We start from the raw sequence: 17,053 nt of genomic DNA, 5'->3' as shown, positions 1-17,053 counted from the left end.
TTATTTATACGGAATAAACAATATTATTATTGTTGTTGAAGTGAAACTTCTTATGCGACTTCCAACAAGGTTGCGTTAAACGTTTAACGCTATAATCGGTAACATAAAGTTTGTGATGAGTAAATTCGTCGATTGGCTCAGCCGGTTCCATGTTGTAATGGTTAGCACTCTGGACTCTGAATCCAGCGATCCGCGTTCAAATCTCGGTGGAACCTGAACTTTTGTATTTTTTCTTTATATATTTTCTATTATTTAGGACTTTTAGAATATATATATTTAAATATTTTTTGAAGTGAAACTTCTTATGCTACTTCCAACAAGTTTAATAATATAAACCATTGCTCTTAATATGAACCATATATATTTTAGAGCATTATTTTCATCTCCACATTACGAAGTTTCACTTCTTCCTCGCGGAGGGACTCCACGCACAATTTTTTTTTATAATTAACTGGTACCTACATGAAGAAATTGTCTGCGGCCATTTCTCTATACAATCCTAAATATACTTCTATCGTTATTTTAAACCGAAATATTCTCAAGCTGATTAGGGACCGCCGTTGTCGATAAAATTTTATATCAAATGAAATTACTGGTATCGTGAAACCATGTACGAGTAGTAATGTTTAAATACGCAGCGTCTAACCTATAGGCGAATAGCCTTATTCACGAACGCGAAGCGAAGCGGTGCGGCGCGGATGAAACTGCTTTCGTATGTACGGGTGTTCTCTTCTGCAGGTCGCATTTTACAACCGATTTTTGTGACTTTAGTAAGCAGGTTTGGTAGTTCAACCGATATTTTTTTGTCGTTTCGTTTTTTTTAGATGTTGAAAATCGTGGAACACGCCATAAAATACTTCAAGTGTCAGTAAGCTTTATGGCTCACAGAGCCATTAGTTATTTTATTGGTATTTCTTAAATTTCACAACAATTGCTATGGCACATACATAATACATAATCAAGTTTGTTTCTTCCGCGCCGCACCGTTCTGCGGTCGCGTCGAAATCACGCTGTATAGGGACCGTGCGCGTTGGAGGGTCTGCCATGTTGTGGCCTGAATCGGAACCAAAAACATGTATTTACACGTCAAGTGTTTTCTTGTGCATAGTAGGTTCTGCCATCTTGTGGGCTACATCGGAACAATAAACATCACATTTACGCCTCGCGCCAAAAATCTGACGGCTCCTGTGCTGCCTCCTACAGTTCATGCACGCTCCCTATCGCGCCGCTTCGCGTTCGCAACAAGAACGCTCACGTCACGTAGGAGTAGGACGCGGCCTGGTACAGTCAGCATCAAAAGTAGCGGATCAAACAAGGTTTCAAAAGTATCTACCATTCTGTAACAGCTTAATAAAATGTGATGGTTCTATATGTAGAACAATTAAGACGGCAAAAGATATACATACTTTTGAATGTAAATTTTAAAGATTTATCTATATTTGGAAAAGTTATCGAGAATATCAGATACTTTTGGCGCGTTGTTTCATACGCTACTATTGATGCTGACTGTACCTGAACACGATTATATAAAGTACGCTTGGTAACAAATTGGATAGAAAATATCGGCTATAAGTAGTATGTACCTCGCCTTAATCGCACATTCATATTTATAATAAATAAATAAATATTATAGGACATTATTACACAAATTGACTAAGTCCCACAGTAAGCTTTGGCTTGTGTTGAGGGTACTTAGACAACGATATATATAATATATAAATATTTATAAATACTTAAATACATAGAAAACACCCATGACTCAGGAACAAATATCCATGCTCATCACACGAATAAATGGCCTTACCAGGATTTGAACCTGGGACCATCGGCTTCGTAGGCAGGGTCACTACCCACTAGGCCAAACTGGTCGTCATTTTATACAACTTCCAAAGCCTTATTTGAACCCCTCCGGGGTTCTTTGTCCGATATCATGAGTATTATAGGTACATAAGTAAACAAAATGTACTAAGTCACACACTTTGTTATTCTCTTTATTCAAATGAAATGAAATCTTGAAGCAATACATTAGTTTTCAACTTAATACATATGAAATGTTCCCGACGGTCTATGATAGTCCTTTGATAATAGGAAAACCCTTCTTATTGTTACTTACTTGAGTAAGTAATACTCGTAATAAGAAATAGTAAAAGAGGTAAAGCTAAATCATGAGTATGTTTCTTAAGGCGGTATAGGATAATATGTTTCTAAAAAAAGGTGCGTGCAAAGGATTATCAATTATGGGACTACAGAATAGACACCGTTTTATATAAAAATATAGTAGGTACAAGTCATGTTGGCTACCTCGCCTTAGGGATTTGGGGTTGAAAGTTAAGACATCTAAAGGGCTCACTGATTCGCCAGTCCGGCTGCAGTCTTTGGCTTTATCGGGGGTCCTGCCGTCCTAGGCCAATAACGTCGACACACATAAGAGATTATTGCTGCTGCCACCTCTGCGAATGTCAGACTAGCTCTGAGTAAGTTTGAAAGGGCCCTATAAATTGACAGTAACCATGGTAAATCCAGGTTTAACCAGGTTAAAGTGGCGCTTAGTGTTACAACGTGATAGTAATGATATAGTTCGTGTCATCCACGATGACGCGCAGATTAGTGAAATCTAACCTTTAATAACATGACAATACGAGTCAAGTCTTTGTGAATCTATAGATACTAATGATGGTCTTATTTAACTCGACATATACATATATGTATCGACTTACCTACCACAATATAATATTAATAATTTTGAAACTTGAATAAAATTTCGAATTTTGGAATACAGTAGGCTTAATTTACGGTACGTCACCTAAACAACTTAGTGAGGTTTCGTTTGTCAGTTACCATTGTTATGAGTGTATTCGAGTAACATCTGTAACAACACGAGTTACAACCGCAAGATTCGAGATCGCAATAAGTGCGATGATTTGTATAAATGCGATGACTTCTGACGATTTAAAACTCATTCAATTGTTATTGCAACAAATTCCTAGTTTAAACTGATTTTAAAATGTATACGTTTTTTAAAGCGTGGTGGAGCAGCATTTGAGAGTAACGATAGATCAAATGACAATTTTTTTTTTCAAATCCATTATGGCGATGGCTAAGATAAAGAATCAAGAAAAATCGTAGAAGGAATGTGCTGTTACCTACCGTGTTAGTGACTTATTCCTACATTCACGTCAACGTAATGGAGAAAACTGGCAAATACACCACGTTTTATTTTACGACATAATTTATTTGCCAGCTTTCCTCTTGTTTTTGAATTTGTAAAGTAGTTTTATTGAACTTTTTTCCCAAAGCATGTCAATGATAACAGCTTTTTAGGGTTCCGTAGCCAAATGGCAAAAAACGGAACCCTTATAGATTCGTCATGTCCGTCTGTCTGTCCGATTCTGTCACAGCCACTTTTTTCCGAAACTATAAAAGCTATACTGTTCAAACTTGGTAAGTAGATGTATTCTATGAACCGCATTATGATGTTCACACAAAAATAGAAAAAAAACAATAAATTTTGGGGGTTCCCCATACTTAGAACTGAAACTCAAAAAATATTTTTTCATCAAACTCATACGTGTGGGGTATCTATGGATAGGTCTTTAAAAATGATATTGAGGTTTCTAATATCATTTTTTTCTAAACTGAAAAGTTTGCGCGAGAGACACTTCCAAAGTGGTAAAAAGTGTGTCCCCCCCCCGTAACTTCTAAAATAACAGAATGAAAAATCTAAAAAAAATATATGATATACATTGCCATGCAAACTTCCACCGAAAATTGGTTCGAACGAGATCTAGTAAGTAGTTTTTTTTTAATACGTCATAAAAATTTTAAAAAAAATTTTTTTTCATCAAACCCATACGTGTGGGGTATCTATGGATAGGTCTTCAAAAATGATATTTAGGTTTCTAATATCATTTTTTTCTAAACTGAATAGTTTGCGCGAGAGACACTTCCAAAGTGAAAAAATGTGTGTCCCCCCCCCTGTAACTTCTAAAATAACAGAATGAAAAAACTAAAAAAAATATATGATATACATTGCCATGCAAACTTCCACCGAAAATTGGTTCGAACGAGATCTAGTAAGTAGTTTTTTTTTAATACGTCATAAAAATTTAAAAAAAAAATTTTTTTCATCAAACCCATACGTGTGGGGTATCTATGGTTAGGTCTTCAAAAATGATATTTAGGTTTCTAATATAATTTTTTTCTAAACTGAATAGTTTGCGCGAGAGACACTTCCAAAGTGAAAAAATGTGTGTCCCCCCCCCTGTAACTTCTAAAATAACAGAATGAAAAATCTAAAAAAAATATATGATATACATTACCATGCAAACTTCCACCGAAAATTGGTTTGAACGAGATCTAGTGAATAATTTTTTTTAATACGTGAATAAATTAAAAAAAAAATTTTTTTCATCAAACCCATACGTGTGGGGTATCTATGGATAGGTCTTCAAAAATGATATTTAGGTTCCTAACATCATTTTTTTCTAAACTGAATAGTTTGCGCGAGAGACAGTTCCAAAGTGGTAAAATGTGTGTCCAAAGTGGTAAAATGTTGAACAAGATCTAGCAAGTAGATTTTTTTTTAATACGTCTTAAATGGTACGGAACCCTTCATGCGCGAGTCCGACTCGCACTTGTTTAAAATACAGTTAACGATTATGAATTAATTTACGTAACTTACACCTTCGCTGTAACTTATCTTTTAGAGAAATTTTCTAATAAATACAATCAAAAACACAAAACGATAAGAACGGTGATTAATTGACACAACTAATTAAAAAAACAGCCAGAGTCATGTCGAACCATGCTCAGTTTAGGGTTCCGTAGTTACCTGCTCGTCACAGCAGCCAAACTTAAAAGGCATTTTTGTATTGATTTATAATAAGCAGTACTTAGAGCTTTTACTACGAAGGGATGATTTTTTGCGAAAATTCTTAAATGGCTGAACCGGTCAGGTACAAAATAGTTTTCATCGAAAGTCATTGTTAACTTTTAATTTTATGATTACTTATTTCATATTTTTAGATTCACTACTTAAAAGTTACGGGCAGGGGGACACATTATTTTACTTTCGCATCGGTTATTTCTTAAACTATTCACTTTATCGAGGCCCTTTTAATATTTTCGTTTTTTTTTAAACACATATCCAACGTCACTTCACAACATATGGTTGATACAAAAACAAAAATTCATCCCCTTTTTACATCTAGGGGAAGGTATCTACCTAAAAATATTTTATTCATGTTTTTATTTGCCTATTTTGTCAGTGTGACTGATATACAAGTTAAAAATTATAATTATATAAAATATATTTAGTATGCAAATTATAAATACATGCACAAATAAAAGAAAACTACAAGGCTCCGCTTAAGGGTCTCGGACGTAGGGTATAGCTCGGCGGCGGAGGCGCGAGGCGGGCACAATGAGCGCCGGCAAGTAATGGAGCCGTGGAGTGCAGCTGCTCGCTCTCTCGCTACCGACTTAAAAATTAAACAACAGGCTCTTTGTTTCAAAGTCATCACTAGGACAGACCTCTCCAGCGTATAAGTTTAAGCGTTGTGAACTCCCCCTTCAAGTATTTATGTCACAGGAAAGTCGAGTGACGTCAGTCTAACATTACAGTTCCTTCTATTTTTCAAAGAACAAGAAATAAAATATAAATTATCGCGACTTACCAGTTTATTTCACTTTGATAAAATTACCTATATTTGACATTCTAGCATTAAATATCTAAACAAACCATTTCCTATGAACGCCTACTGTAAAAGAGGCATAAAGAGTGGAGCAATCAGCAATCCCACAATTTACGACGCCGATAAGGTGTCTCGAACACAAAGAAAATAACTCGTCGTTTACGCGCCGGCGGCGAAAGGAAAAGCAATTAGCTAGAATGCAAATAGCGAAATGTATTGTAGTGTTCAACACATTTGCATACAAATGCTTTAAAAGCGACGAGCAACGGAGGCGTTCCTGGGCTCCGCTCTCACATATAGACTAACTGAACTTTCGTCACAGAGTAACAATAAATTACTCCGTCCTGTAACTATCCTACAATGCTTAAACTGTAAACAATGTAATATTAGCAATTGTGACTAGCGAGCGTACTTTAATGGTATTTGTAAAAGAGCGTAGCCGTGTTTTCATGGAAAAGCGGCCCTTCCACGAAATGTTTACAGTATTTTTTATTGATGACTATGATAAGTATTATTTCTCGTAAGTTTCAGCTTCCTATCTAGGTTATTTTCTGAGCTAGGTTTTTTTTTGTACTTTTTATAAATAATAAAAAAGACCCTACACTGGCTTATGCAATTTACGTAAACTTATGGTACGGTAATCTCTATATAGTTACTCATATTTTATTTTTCTAAAAAAATATATTTAATTAATGTAGGCAAACGCATTAAATGCAATAATTACAGCATAACATCGACATACGTAATTAATGTAATCTGCCAGTGCCAGTATATCATCAATGATAAAGAGGTTGCTATGTACGTTATCTCTTTTGCGACTAAATTATCTGGTGTTGGTATAGGTACCTTATCCTTTATTTTTCTATTTTCTAGTATGAAGTACCAACTGGATTATTTTGAAAAAAATATATATTGTAGACCTTTATATAAGCAATAACGTAACGAAGAACTGTTAGTGTCGCTCTTCTAGAAAGCAAGAAAAAAAACTGAAATTTAATTCCTACATTTTTTAAAGATTTTTTTAAAGAATAATAAAATATTTTTTAAAGAATATATGAGTATCTAGAGATTTCCGTATCAAAAGTTTACGTAAATCGTATTAGCCAGTGTGAGATTTTTTTATAACTTATAAAAAAAAAAATATAGCTCAGAAAATAACAGAGATGGGAAGCTGAAACTTACAAGAAATAATAATTGTCATAAGGGCTCTCAATAAAAAAAATACTGTAAACATTTCGTGGAAGGGCCGCTTTTCCATGAAAACACAGCTACGCTCTTTTAGAATAAACCGAACACAACCCAGTTGCCCATGCCTACACAAAGATTGGACAGAAGAGGGTGAATCACATTAAGTTGCTAAATGGCGTATATACATTATATGTCTGCGATTGAAATGAGGAGATTACATGCCCCAAGCCGCAAAGTAAAAAGCGGCGCGGGACGATTCAATTACTCTTCTGATTGTGCCTCCTCATGTAGCCGACCGCGCGCGGCTTAAGAGATAACAAAACATGTCATGCGTTAAATTATAAATGGTCGACGTTTTAACATATTTTCCACATTAGAGCACACCAAAGCTGAAGAACTTTAATTCAAACCTGCACGATGGTTTCACATCTTATACACTAGAACACAAGTAAGTAAACTTCAATAACGTAACTGGTAACATATTAACAGTTACGTTATTGAAGTTTACTGTTTTCCCTTATGACAATAGAAATCCTTTGACCTATTAAGCTTTTGTTTAACACGATTCTTATAAATATTCGCTCGTCCTGCACTGGGCCATCGTGTAGAGGAGCCAAGATGTACCAACTGACACGAAATTTTCATAAACCGCGCAATCGATCAGTGGTAAATATAATAAACGGGTAGATTGTTTGACGACCGGTTTGGCCTTGTAGGTAGTGACCCTGCCTACGAAGCTGATGGTCCCGGGTTCAAATCCTGGTAAGGGCATTTATTCGTGTGATGAGCATGGATATTTGTTCCTGAGTCAAGGGTGTCTTCTATGTATTTAAGTATTTATAAATATTTATATATTATATATATATATCGTTGTCTAAGTACCCTCAACGCGAGCCTTATTGAGCTTACTGTGGGACTTAGTCAATTTGTGTAATAATGTCCTATAATATTTATTTATTATTTATTTATTATTATTGTGTGGTAGTGTGCGGTATCTATGCGTATGTATCTTATTGTGACGGAACTATTTTATACTTACTCGTATAATATTTAAAGTACCTGGGCGACCGAGCGTTGCTCGGTTATAACTATTTATTGTAATATGGTGGTGTATAGATGATAATCTTAACTACATTTTTTCCTAAATTAAACTTGTCTAAAACAATAAAAATTAAAAATTTATATATAAAATTGAACATATAAAAAAAAAAGTTAGTCACAAAGTTAGATTCGAACCCGTAACACTCGTTTAGCAGTCCGCGTCTTAACCCGCTGGACCAGACGGACAGTGGCCGACAACACGAAATTAGCGACCATATTCTGCGTCGAAAGAAAAACGCATGAAAACTCGAAAACACGCATTTTCCCAAACATAAGACTAATCTAGATCGATTGTTTACCCCCAAAAACCCCCATATACCAAATTTCAGAAAAATCGTTAGAGCCGTTTCCGAGATCCCGGAAATATATATATTTATATATATACAAGAATTGCTCGTTTAAAGGTATAAGATATACGAACACTAAGCACGAAGAATTTCGTACATAGATAGATACGTGCATAATGATATTGCTGTCCCGCCAAGCCAGTGGTCAATGCCACTGTACGAGCGGGACAGCAAAGCTATAACAAATCATAGTACCTACCTACTTATTTTATAAATTTTTGATAAAGTTACAGAAAGCGTTGAAAATTCAGCGTTGAATGTGAAACCAGAAAATCCCTCCGTTTTCCCTGGGGACGGGTAAGGAGAGATAAATAGTAATGTTGAAAGCTGTAAATTAGGGAGGAGTTTTAGAGTTCCTTGCTGTCATAGACGCCACGTGGCGTGGATCAATGCGCTTAATTACAGTCCCAGACGATTTATTTCAGAATAAGTTGAAGTACTTATTTCAATTACTTATTTACATGAGTAGAAGTCGTTTAAGTTTCATTTTAAAATGTACCTTTTAAATTAACAAATTGCAGGAATACCGCACGGGTACTTGGTTACAGATTACCGAATCTAGTCTGTATGTGTACAAACTCTTTATATTATTGTAGGCCGTTTTATACTCGACATCAGTACCCCTAGTGTAAATAAATTCGATTTTGAAACGTGACGTACGCGTTTGCGTTTAGTCTCATTTTGTATTGGATTTAGAAAGAGCGCGCCAAGCGGGACGTTTTGGAAACTCAAAATCCTATACAAAATTAGACTTAACGCAAACGCGTTCGTCACGTTATGATGTCGATCAAAACTACACTAGGGGTACTGATATAATAAGGTACTATACACCAACACGCACCACACTTTTACATAATCCATACTACGACACTTATTATTATTTTATAGGCATGCTACTAAATATTTATGTATATATATGTTTTTTTTTTGTTACATCGTGAATCGTTCGTGATCTAGCAGAATTATCAGTGCTTCACCCGAAAGAGTGGAGCGTATTACTGAGCCAGAACCCTTTTGTTTTGCTGCAACATACACAGCACACATTACCTTTTATTGATGCTATTTGTTCTTTATTTAATTTTTATTTTGGTGTTGCTATTGTTTGTATTATTTTTTTGTTTAGTTGTGTGTATTGTGACAAGCGAATAAAAGGTTTATCTATCTATCCATCTATCTAGAAGTCATAATTAACACTTGAAACATAGCAGTTAGTTGGCAGAAAACGAACTTCGTTTATTTATACGTAGGTTAATCTATACATTAGGTATCATTTATTTCAGTTCTTATCGCTAGCTAGCTAGTTTATAGTAAAATAAATTCATATGATGTGTTATTTACGAGAGATTTATTTAAAAATGTAAAATTGATAGATTTAGTCGTTGGAATTGTACACCTTTTGTTACGTAATATCTAAATAACAAGTATTGGTTTCTATTAGCACGTCTTCTCATCTTGCCTTTTAATAATGAGGTCGCAAGCGTGCGAACCCGGTAATATGTGCCGAGAAGGGACAGTTATAAAAATTCATAAAAAATATCGTGGTAAATTATACAAAAAAATGTATGAGAAAAGTTTCAGGAAATGTTGTCGATTATTTAAGTATCAAAATGACGTTGAAATTAAGTCGATTTTCAAAGAAATTGTCACTTGTTTTGAAGTAATTTCTGGAGAAAATTGATTTCGTCTAACTTTCATTTCAAAATAATAACAAAAATGTAGTTTATTAAAGTTGAAGTAATGTAAACGTCCAGGTGCTCGACATGTCAATCGAAAATATTTATGTGTTTCGTGATAAATATTATGATAATTTACACATCTATATAAAACGTATTCATCTCTTTTTTGGGAGATGTGACCTTTTTTTTTTTTTTTAATAGCCTATCTTGTGTCCCACTGCTGGGCAAAGGCCTCCCCTTTTTTCCGCCACTCATCACGGTTTGAAGTATGTTCCCGCCAGTCTCTGCAAAAAGCGTCGAGGTCATCCCGCCATCTCTTTTTTGGTCTGCCTCTGCCCCGGCTAATCTTGACCTTTACCGTTGTTAAATGCAATTTGTTTTATTTGGTCGTCAGACATCAAAAAAGTAGTAAAAGAAATTTCTACCCAACTAGTCTGGGTGTCTGGCGACCTACGAGCTGGCGCTTTTTTCGCACAAAAACTTAGCCTAACTGTGCAGAGAGGGAACGCGGCCAGTGTCCTGGGAACAATGCCTCAGGCTAATTTAGGCTTAGTTTTTTGATAATATAGCTATTAATGTACTGTTATCATTTGTTTTATAAAGTGATAATATAAAAAAATCTCAAAATGAAATAAAATGTAAATCAATAGGATTGTCCGAGTAAATGTCACGTACTTTTGCTGGCAGTCCTAATTCAGGAAATACAGTGAAAAACATGTGACTTGTGTTAAAACTGACGACGAAATTAAATAATGGAATCAAACAAACGTATTCCGTTGATAATATTTACTTTTTATGCTTTACATTCCTGTAATAAAATAAAATAAATCGGCTCCACATTTTGAGCAAAATAAATTATGGAATGAACTAATATAAGGATTCCCCCAAAACACAAATTGTATTCCACAGATTCTGGAGTACTTTGCCGGCTCCACTTCATCGTCATTTAAAAACCGTAAAAGAAATACAAAAACCTATGCGCGTGTATTTTGTTTTTTCCCAGTAAAATAAATGTGACTTACTGAGAAATAGGCTGATATGACAAAACTGTAAACAATTCGTTTTATTTACTTTAATCATGAAATCCTAAAAAAAACGGCTCGACAAACATTGGCACTTAGAAAATAACCTAATAATCCCAATAAATGTCAGCCGTGTCGAGTTTTAGACTTGCGGCGGTTTTCAGTCCTAATAAATAACACGCTTGTTTATCGCAGTAAAAATGAACGAAATCGACATTTAATAACTTAAATATCTTCCTGTACATTCTAGCATCAACACAATTATAAAATATGTTCATAACTTACCGTTGAAGTATTTTAAATAAGTCAGCAAATACGAGCAAAGCTTAAACAAATCGCTAACAAAATATATTATTTATAAATTGAAAATAGGTTGTATATTTTATAATTTGGCGTGTGAAATGCGAAAGCTACAAACATTTCTCATCTATTAAATCTAGTTGCGATGAATGTAACGGTAATCTTATCTTATTTATCGCAATTGAAAGTATGGATGACGAGTACTAGTACCGCGTCGAGGACTAGTACTTCTACCGTATGTGACTGTCAACTTCCTAGTATGAAATGAATATTTGTCATTCACCGTAGAGTAGCGAATGTTCTTCGACATTTAGCGCCACTTGCACCATCCTGCTAACCCAGAGTTATCCGGTTAAACCGGGAGTTACCATGGTTACCAGTACAATATGACACTGGGTTAACATGGGGTTAACATTTTAATCGATCAACGTTTTAGTTTAACAGAGTAACAAACAATACTACTCGCAGTACTAGAAATAAATTAGAATTTTACTAACGTACATACCCGAATCGACCAGCTATAATGCTGTAATACGCCATGCCAAAGATGGCTGAAAAGAATTGAGGCGATGGAATAAAAGTTTCACATTAAAAAGTATGTCGATAATTTTAGGTGTAGGTGCTAAATATATTAGGAAACCATCTACAATAAATAGGTAAAAGTTAACTTGCGTCCAAAATTAATCGCCAGCGCCAGGTCTCTACTCTCTCGGTACAGAGTTTTAGACTCGGTGCGGGATTGAGATTTACATATTTACTTAAGTAAGTAGAACAAATGTGAGTGAACAACCGCACGACAAACGACGACTGCAAACATGCGTATGTATACTATGTGCAGTAATTTGTATATGGGAGCATAAATTCGTTTACTTCGTGGTCTGAAGTACCTACTTGGACGCGAGGTAAACTAATTTGGCACATATTCAAACAAAGCGTCTTTGAATCAAGAATCCTTGTTATCTAAGAGCCTGGCGGCCATACTTTGCTAACTAACTTTCGCGTCGAAGGTATATCAAACAATACAGGTTCCGACTGGAATTGAGCGTGTTTGTTAAAAGTTAATAATAAAAGCTATATACACCGGCCATCAGTAAATGTTATTTTCTTCAATATTTGAAGATGATCCGAAAAATCTTATCTTAGAGTCAGTAGTAGCCTAGTGGAGTCATGCAAATATACAGGGACAATAATAGAACGTTAACGGCAATAATTAATAAATATTCAGGAACAATCTTTGACTTAAAAAAAAGTAGCAATCTATTATTATTACTCAGTTCCGTAGTGTTTGATGATTTTGAATTAATAAATATGCTGGCAGTCCTAGTTATTCAACGTCAAAAAGTTGTTCAGAGTTTCGGTGAAAATGCGATTTCACTGCCATCTTTTTCTTGTGCTTTTTCTTTTTGCCTTTCCTTAGGCTACTTTTAGGTCCCTGGATTCCCTTCCCACCAAACTCCCGTTGCATAGTTATCCATGGCAACGCTATATTGGCTATGCCTTTATCTCTGTAATCCTTCACAAAATACCGGTTCCATGTGTAGCAGCAAACGTTATTTTTGTCTCTGCAGCCGGCAGCTTGAGTTATATATTTTGCTCCCTTACACAGCTTAGAGTTGACACAAATCCCTCCAGATTGCCAGCAGGGAGTGGTCATCAGCGATCCTAACAACACGGGTTAATTAGTATTTTTAATAGACATTCGTGTACCAAGACTGACTAACATTATAAACTCAAACATCGAGTATCTCCTAAAGACGATACTCACTTCTAGAGACGACCGAGGCTAGTGCGGCCTGGTATGCAAGAAGCTCTGCTCTCAGGTCTTCGTATTCTTCGTCGACTGATAAATCCAAGTTAGCGTCATCCTTTAAAGATGTTATCAAGCCTATTCCGAAATCACCTTCGTCGCTATCTTTTATATCGTGAGACGACAGTCTCGCTAAACCGACCCATTGGCATGAGCAGAGAACAATACTTAACAATACCGACCGGTTAAACATTTTACAATGATTTCAGAGTAAAAGGTAAAAAATACATTTATAACTCGATTTCAGTATCGTTTTATAGACGCAAAAGTAAGTAGGTATTCTTAGATAAGCAGAAATATTTCCGATAGTTTTGCAATCAATCGCAAAACATGTGTTGTACTTATTATAAACCTATACCTTGATGTAACGGCTAAATTGATTTATTTTTACTCCGACAGAAAAATAGAACCGGTATACGCATTTAGGGTCCGAGGCTTCATGAATAAGATTAAATGTTCGCATTTATATCCAAAACTGGTCGGTTTGCTTGCGGTGATTACTGAGATGAGTAATACACCAGCGATGGATTGTAAATGGATTTACGAGAATGTCATTATTTTCGTATGTCGCACTGATGTGCGAGCGGGATGTCGCTATAATACGGGTATAGCGTTGTCTCGCTCAAACATCGTAGCGACGTACGAATCGGATCCAGTGTGCTAAGCGCCATACAATCAAGACGGGAGTAATAAAATTATAAATGTTCTACCTCATAATACTTCGCAAAATACTGGTAACATAGAGAGTTATTCCAAATTATCATTTGCATTTGCTTGCTCATATTTGAATACCTTATCATTACCATTTACTTATTATTAATACCATTCACGGTCGCGTTTTTTTAATTATTTTAGTAGCAAGAGTGGTTATTCAGAGGAAAGTGGAGCATTAAACAATATGGCTGTCTCTACGCTTGTTTGTAAACAAGATACATATCGAAAGGAACAACTGCCTCTCGGACCGATTTTAGTTGCATACAATTGTTTAAAATACCGTTCGTAATCTCCTATAAAATCGACCAAAAAAAACACACTTCCCAAAATGGCTAAGGAATTATTAGAGAGCTCAGAGATTGTTTGTACATAGATATTTTTCAATTTAGTGTATATTTCTCATTTAAGGGAATTTTGTTATATCTTCTTATGAGAAAATAAAGATTCTTAAACCCGAGATAGCTGCAATTCGTAAATCAGCCATGCTAATAAATTGGTAAAACAAACCAATAATTTTTTTTTTTATATAAAAAAATATAAGGCAAATAAATTCTCTATTTTATGTATATATCAACGACCTTAAGGCATTAACGATGACGTATTACGATATTTTTATCTTGATTAATAATTTTTTAGTCCTTTATATGGTTCCTTTATTGTTATTCCTGGTGAATGAGGTAGGTAATATTTGACCAGTTACAGGTCTGACTATAGAGTTAGGTTGTTATGCAATATATATGAGATGGTAAATATCATCATCCAACCCTTGTTGCTGGCCTTGAAGCTGCAGAGGGCTATGGACTCGAGACGAACTGGTAAGTAGTTAATATTCTTTGAATTGAATAAGCTCAAACCACGGCACGTCAGGCGGCGCCAACAAACCATTGACGTCGTGGATCCCGTTGGTCTGCGTGTTCCAATAAAACCTTTTTTTATAGAGGGCTGTGGCATTTTACTAGTCGTAACCGGGCACTGGGTTCCGATAAGTGTTTCGGCTAAAGTCGCATATCTCCTAACTCCATTTTTATTGAAAATCATGTTTTGACACTTTTAGATCACACTATTCTGGACGCATCTAATGGGAAAAATTTAAATACCAAGAAAAAACCGTTTACAATTTAAAACCAAAATAGAAAACCACATCTCCCGACCGCTATTTTATTAAAGTAAATCACGTATTTCCCCCGTTCAGTTCCTAGAGTTGGCGATGGCGTTTGGAGATAAATACGAGGTTTGCTTTTCATTACTCTTTCACTAACAGTACCTATATGTTTAAACATTTAAAACTCGCAAACAAGTCGTTTAAGCACTATTACAGAAAAAATAGTATAGAACAGGATATGGATGTAGAAGATATTCCAAGACGAAGGAGATGAAAAATTTAGAAAAAAAGCAATTGGTCAAATAATAACAAAAAGAATTGCGGGAAAAGGCGATCTATGAAATTATAGTAAAAGCAAAGCGGAGAAATAATGAAAACCGAGATCTGACTGAAAATTAAGTGACAAACTCACAAAATTGAAGAATTTTTATTATTTGTCAGTCTACAAAGACTTGTTCGGATTAAAAGATTTTCGTCCATTTTTTATAGCAAAACTCCTAACTGCCATTTTCTCAGCTTTACAATTTTCTTAACAAAAACTCGTATCTTCGTAAAATTTGGTCAGGTTGAGTTACGAGGTTTGCGACTTTAGCTGACGGTATGTGAAATATCCAGTTTGGGTGCTATATGCAGTATTCACAACAACGAGACGAGAGTCGTATAGATGACGTCATCCCACTGAAGTAGATAGCCGGCACCGCTGTGTCCCGGCAGTTTTGGAGACTCAATACCATGTCTAACACCATACTAAAAATTGGTAGTAGTTTCCGAATCTGAACTATGTTCCTACTAGTGAGAGTACTATTGGATAATTGAGGCTCCAACGCTACACAAAAACAGCCAACACAGCCATACGGCCCTATTCGAAAAATGCAATACGGAAAAGATATGAGATCGTTAAGTTCTGGTTTAGATATAGATAAGTTCTCAATTAGATATCGTTTGTATGTGGTATAATTGACAGAAGCTGCACGATTCGGATGACCAATGTCACTTTGACGTTAGAATATCTTTGAAAGATCTTAGTCAGTGTTGCCAGATGGGTTTTGCGTTCCGTTACGTGCACCTCTTAAAAATAGTACGCAAATTCAAGTTGAGTACGCAGTATAAAATTTACGGTGCGTTCCTAAATAATATTAATCGGAAAACCACCGAATTTTATCGCTACTATAAAAATGTTGAAAATAGAACTTCACATATTTCGATAAAATATTTCTTGTTTAAGGAGACTCAATTCAATGCAAATTTGCCAACGGTGGCGTTTCGAAATGTAATACCGTCGCGGCGTCTGTCATACTTCGGTCTACTTAAACGCGCTGCACGCTGCTGCGACGCGTCAGGGCCTACCGCGAACCACGTTCGACGTGTTGCCTCTCTGTCGCACTTATAAATTCGTACGTAAGTATGACAGGGAGGCAACACGTCGAACGTGGTTCACGGTAGGCCCTCTGTTCTGTGATTGTTAGGCAAACACAAACATTTTTTTTACAACGGACGCCCACGAGTATTCCTCTGCGTTGAAGTCATTGTTGAAGTTTGAAAACTCATAAAGTTTTGTTTTGTGAGTGAAACCGTGAATAATACTAAATAAAAATGTGTGACAGTGATCACAGTGATGAAAATATGTTGCCCACTACTCCTCAGGAAATATTAAAGCCTTTTCCGTTTATGTTGTTCCGTTGTTTGCTATTTTGACAACTTGAAAAGTTTTATCGGCAGTTTGCGTGTTATTACTGTGAAGTGTTTGGCCAAACCGCCGCTACCACTTTTGAAAGGATGCCACCCAAAAATCCAAAAATGTAAGTTACACAAAACAAAAAGAATTTATTTGCAGAAAAATATAGCTATTTGCCAGTTCCTTTGATCGTTAACTTATGTGACTGTTTTTTTTCAGTCGCTCGAACGCAGCACAAATTAGATTGCTCGTTGAATACATGTCACAGCACACCCGGTTCGCCAACCGGGAATTTGACGGGCCTCTAAGGACCCCAGAGGTACGAGGCGCAATGGGAGGCCCTTGCACAGGCCTTAAGGGAGCACGGGCCCAATAAGTCAGTGCAGGCATGGAAAGTGGTAAGTAAATATGCTTCCCATAGTTAAGAT

The 17,053-nt window shown here is 35.7% G+C and overlaps 2 protein-coding genes across 3 annotated transcripts in view; both read right to left on the bottom strand.

Annotated features, from left to right (window-relative positions):
* LOC133522728 (gamma-aminobutyric acid type B receptor subunit 1) overlaps positions 1-17,053 on the bottom strand; it is a 179,208-nt gene that overhangs the window by 78,322 nt on the left and 83,833 nt on the right. The window lies entirely within an intron of this gene.
* LOC133522618 (uncharacterized) lies at positions 10,777-13,740 on the bottom strand. Its single transcript, XM_061857993.1, has 2 exons — positions 13,093-13,740; positions 10,777-12,989 (listed from the first exon to the last, which is right to left on the bottom strand). The coding sequence occupies exons 1-2, from the start codon at positions 13,325-13,327 to the stop codon at positions 12,652-12,654; spliced, it is 573 nt and encodes a 190-aa protein (XP_061713977.1). The 5' UTR covers positions 13,328-13,740; the 3' UTR covers positions 10,777-12,651.

Source organism: Cydia pomonella, chromosome 1, assembly GCF_033807575.1.
Source record: "Cydia pomonella isolate Wapato2018A chromosome 1, ilCydPomo1, whole genome shotgun sequence".
Taxonomy (NCBI): domain Eukaryota; kingdom Metazoa; phylum Arthropoda; class Insecta; order Lepidoptera; family Tortricidae; genus Cydia; species Cydia pomonella.
Note: the sequence above shows the minus strand (reverse complement) of the source record. Positions and strands in the feature narration are given on the sequence as shown.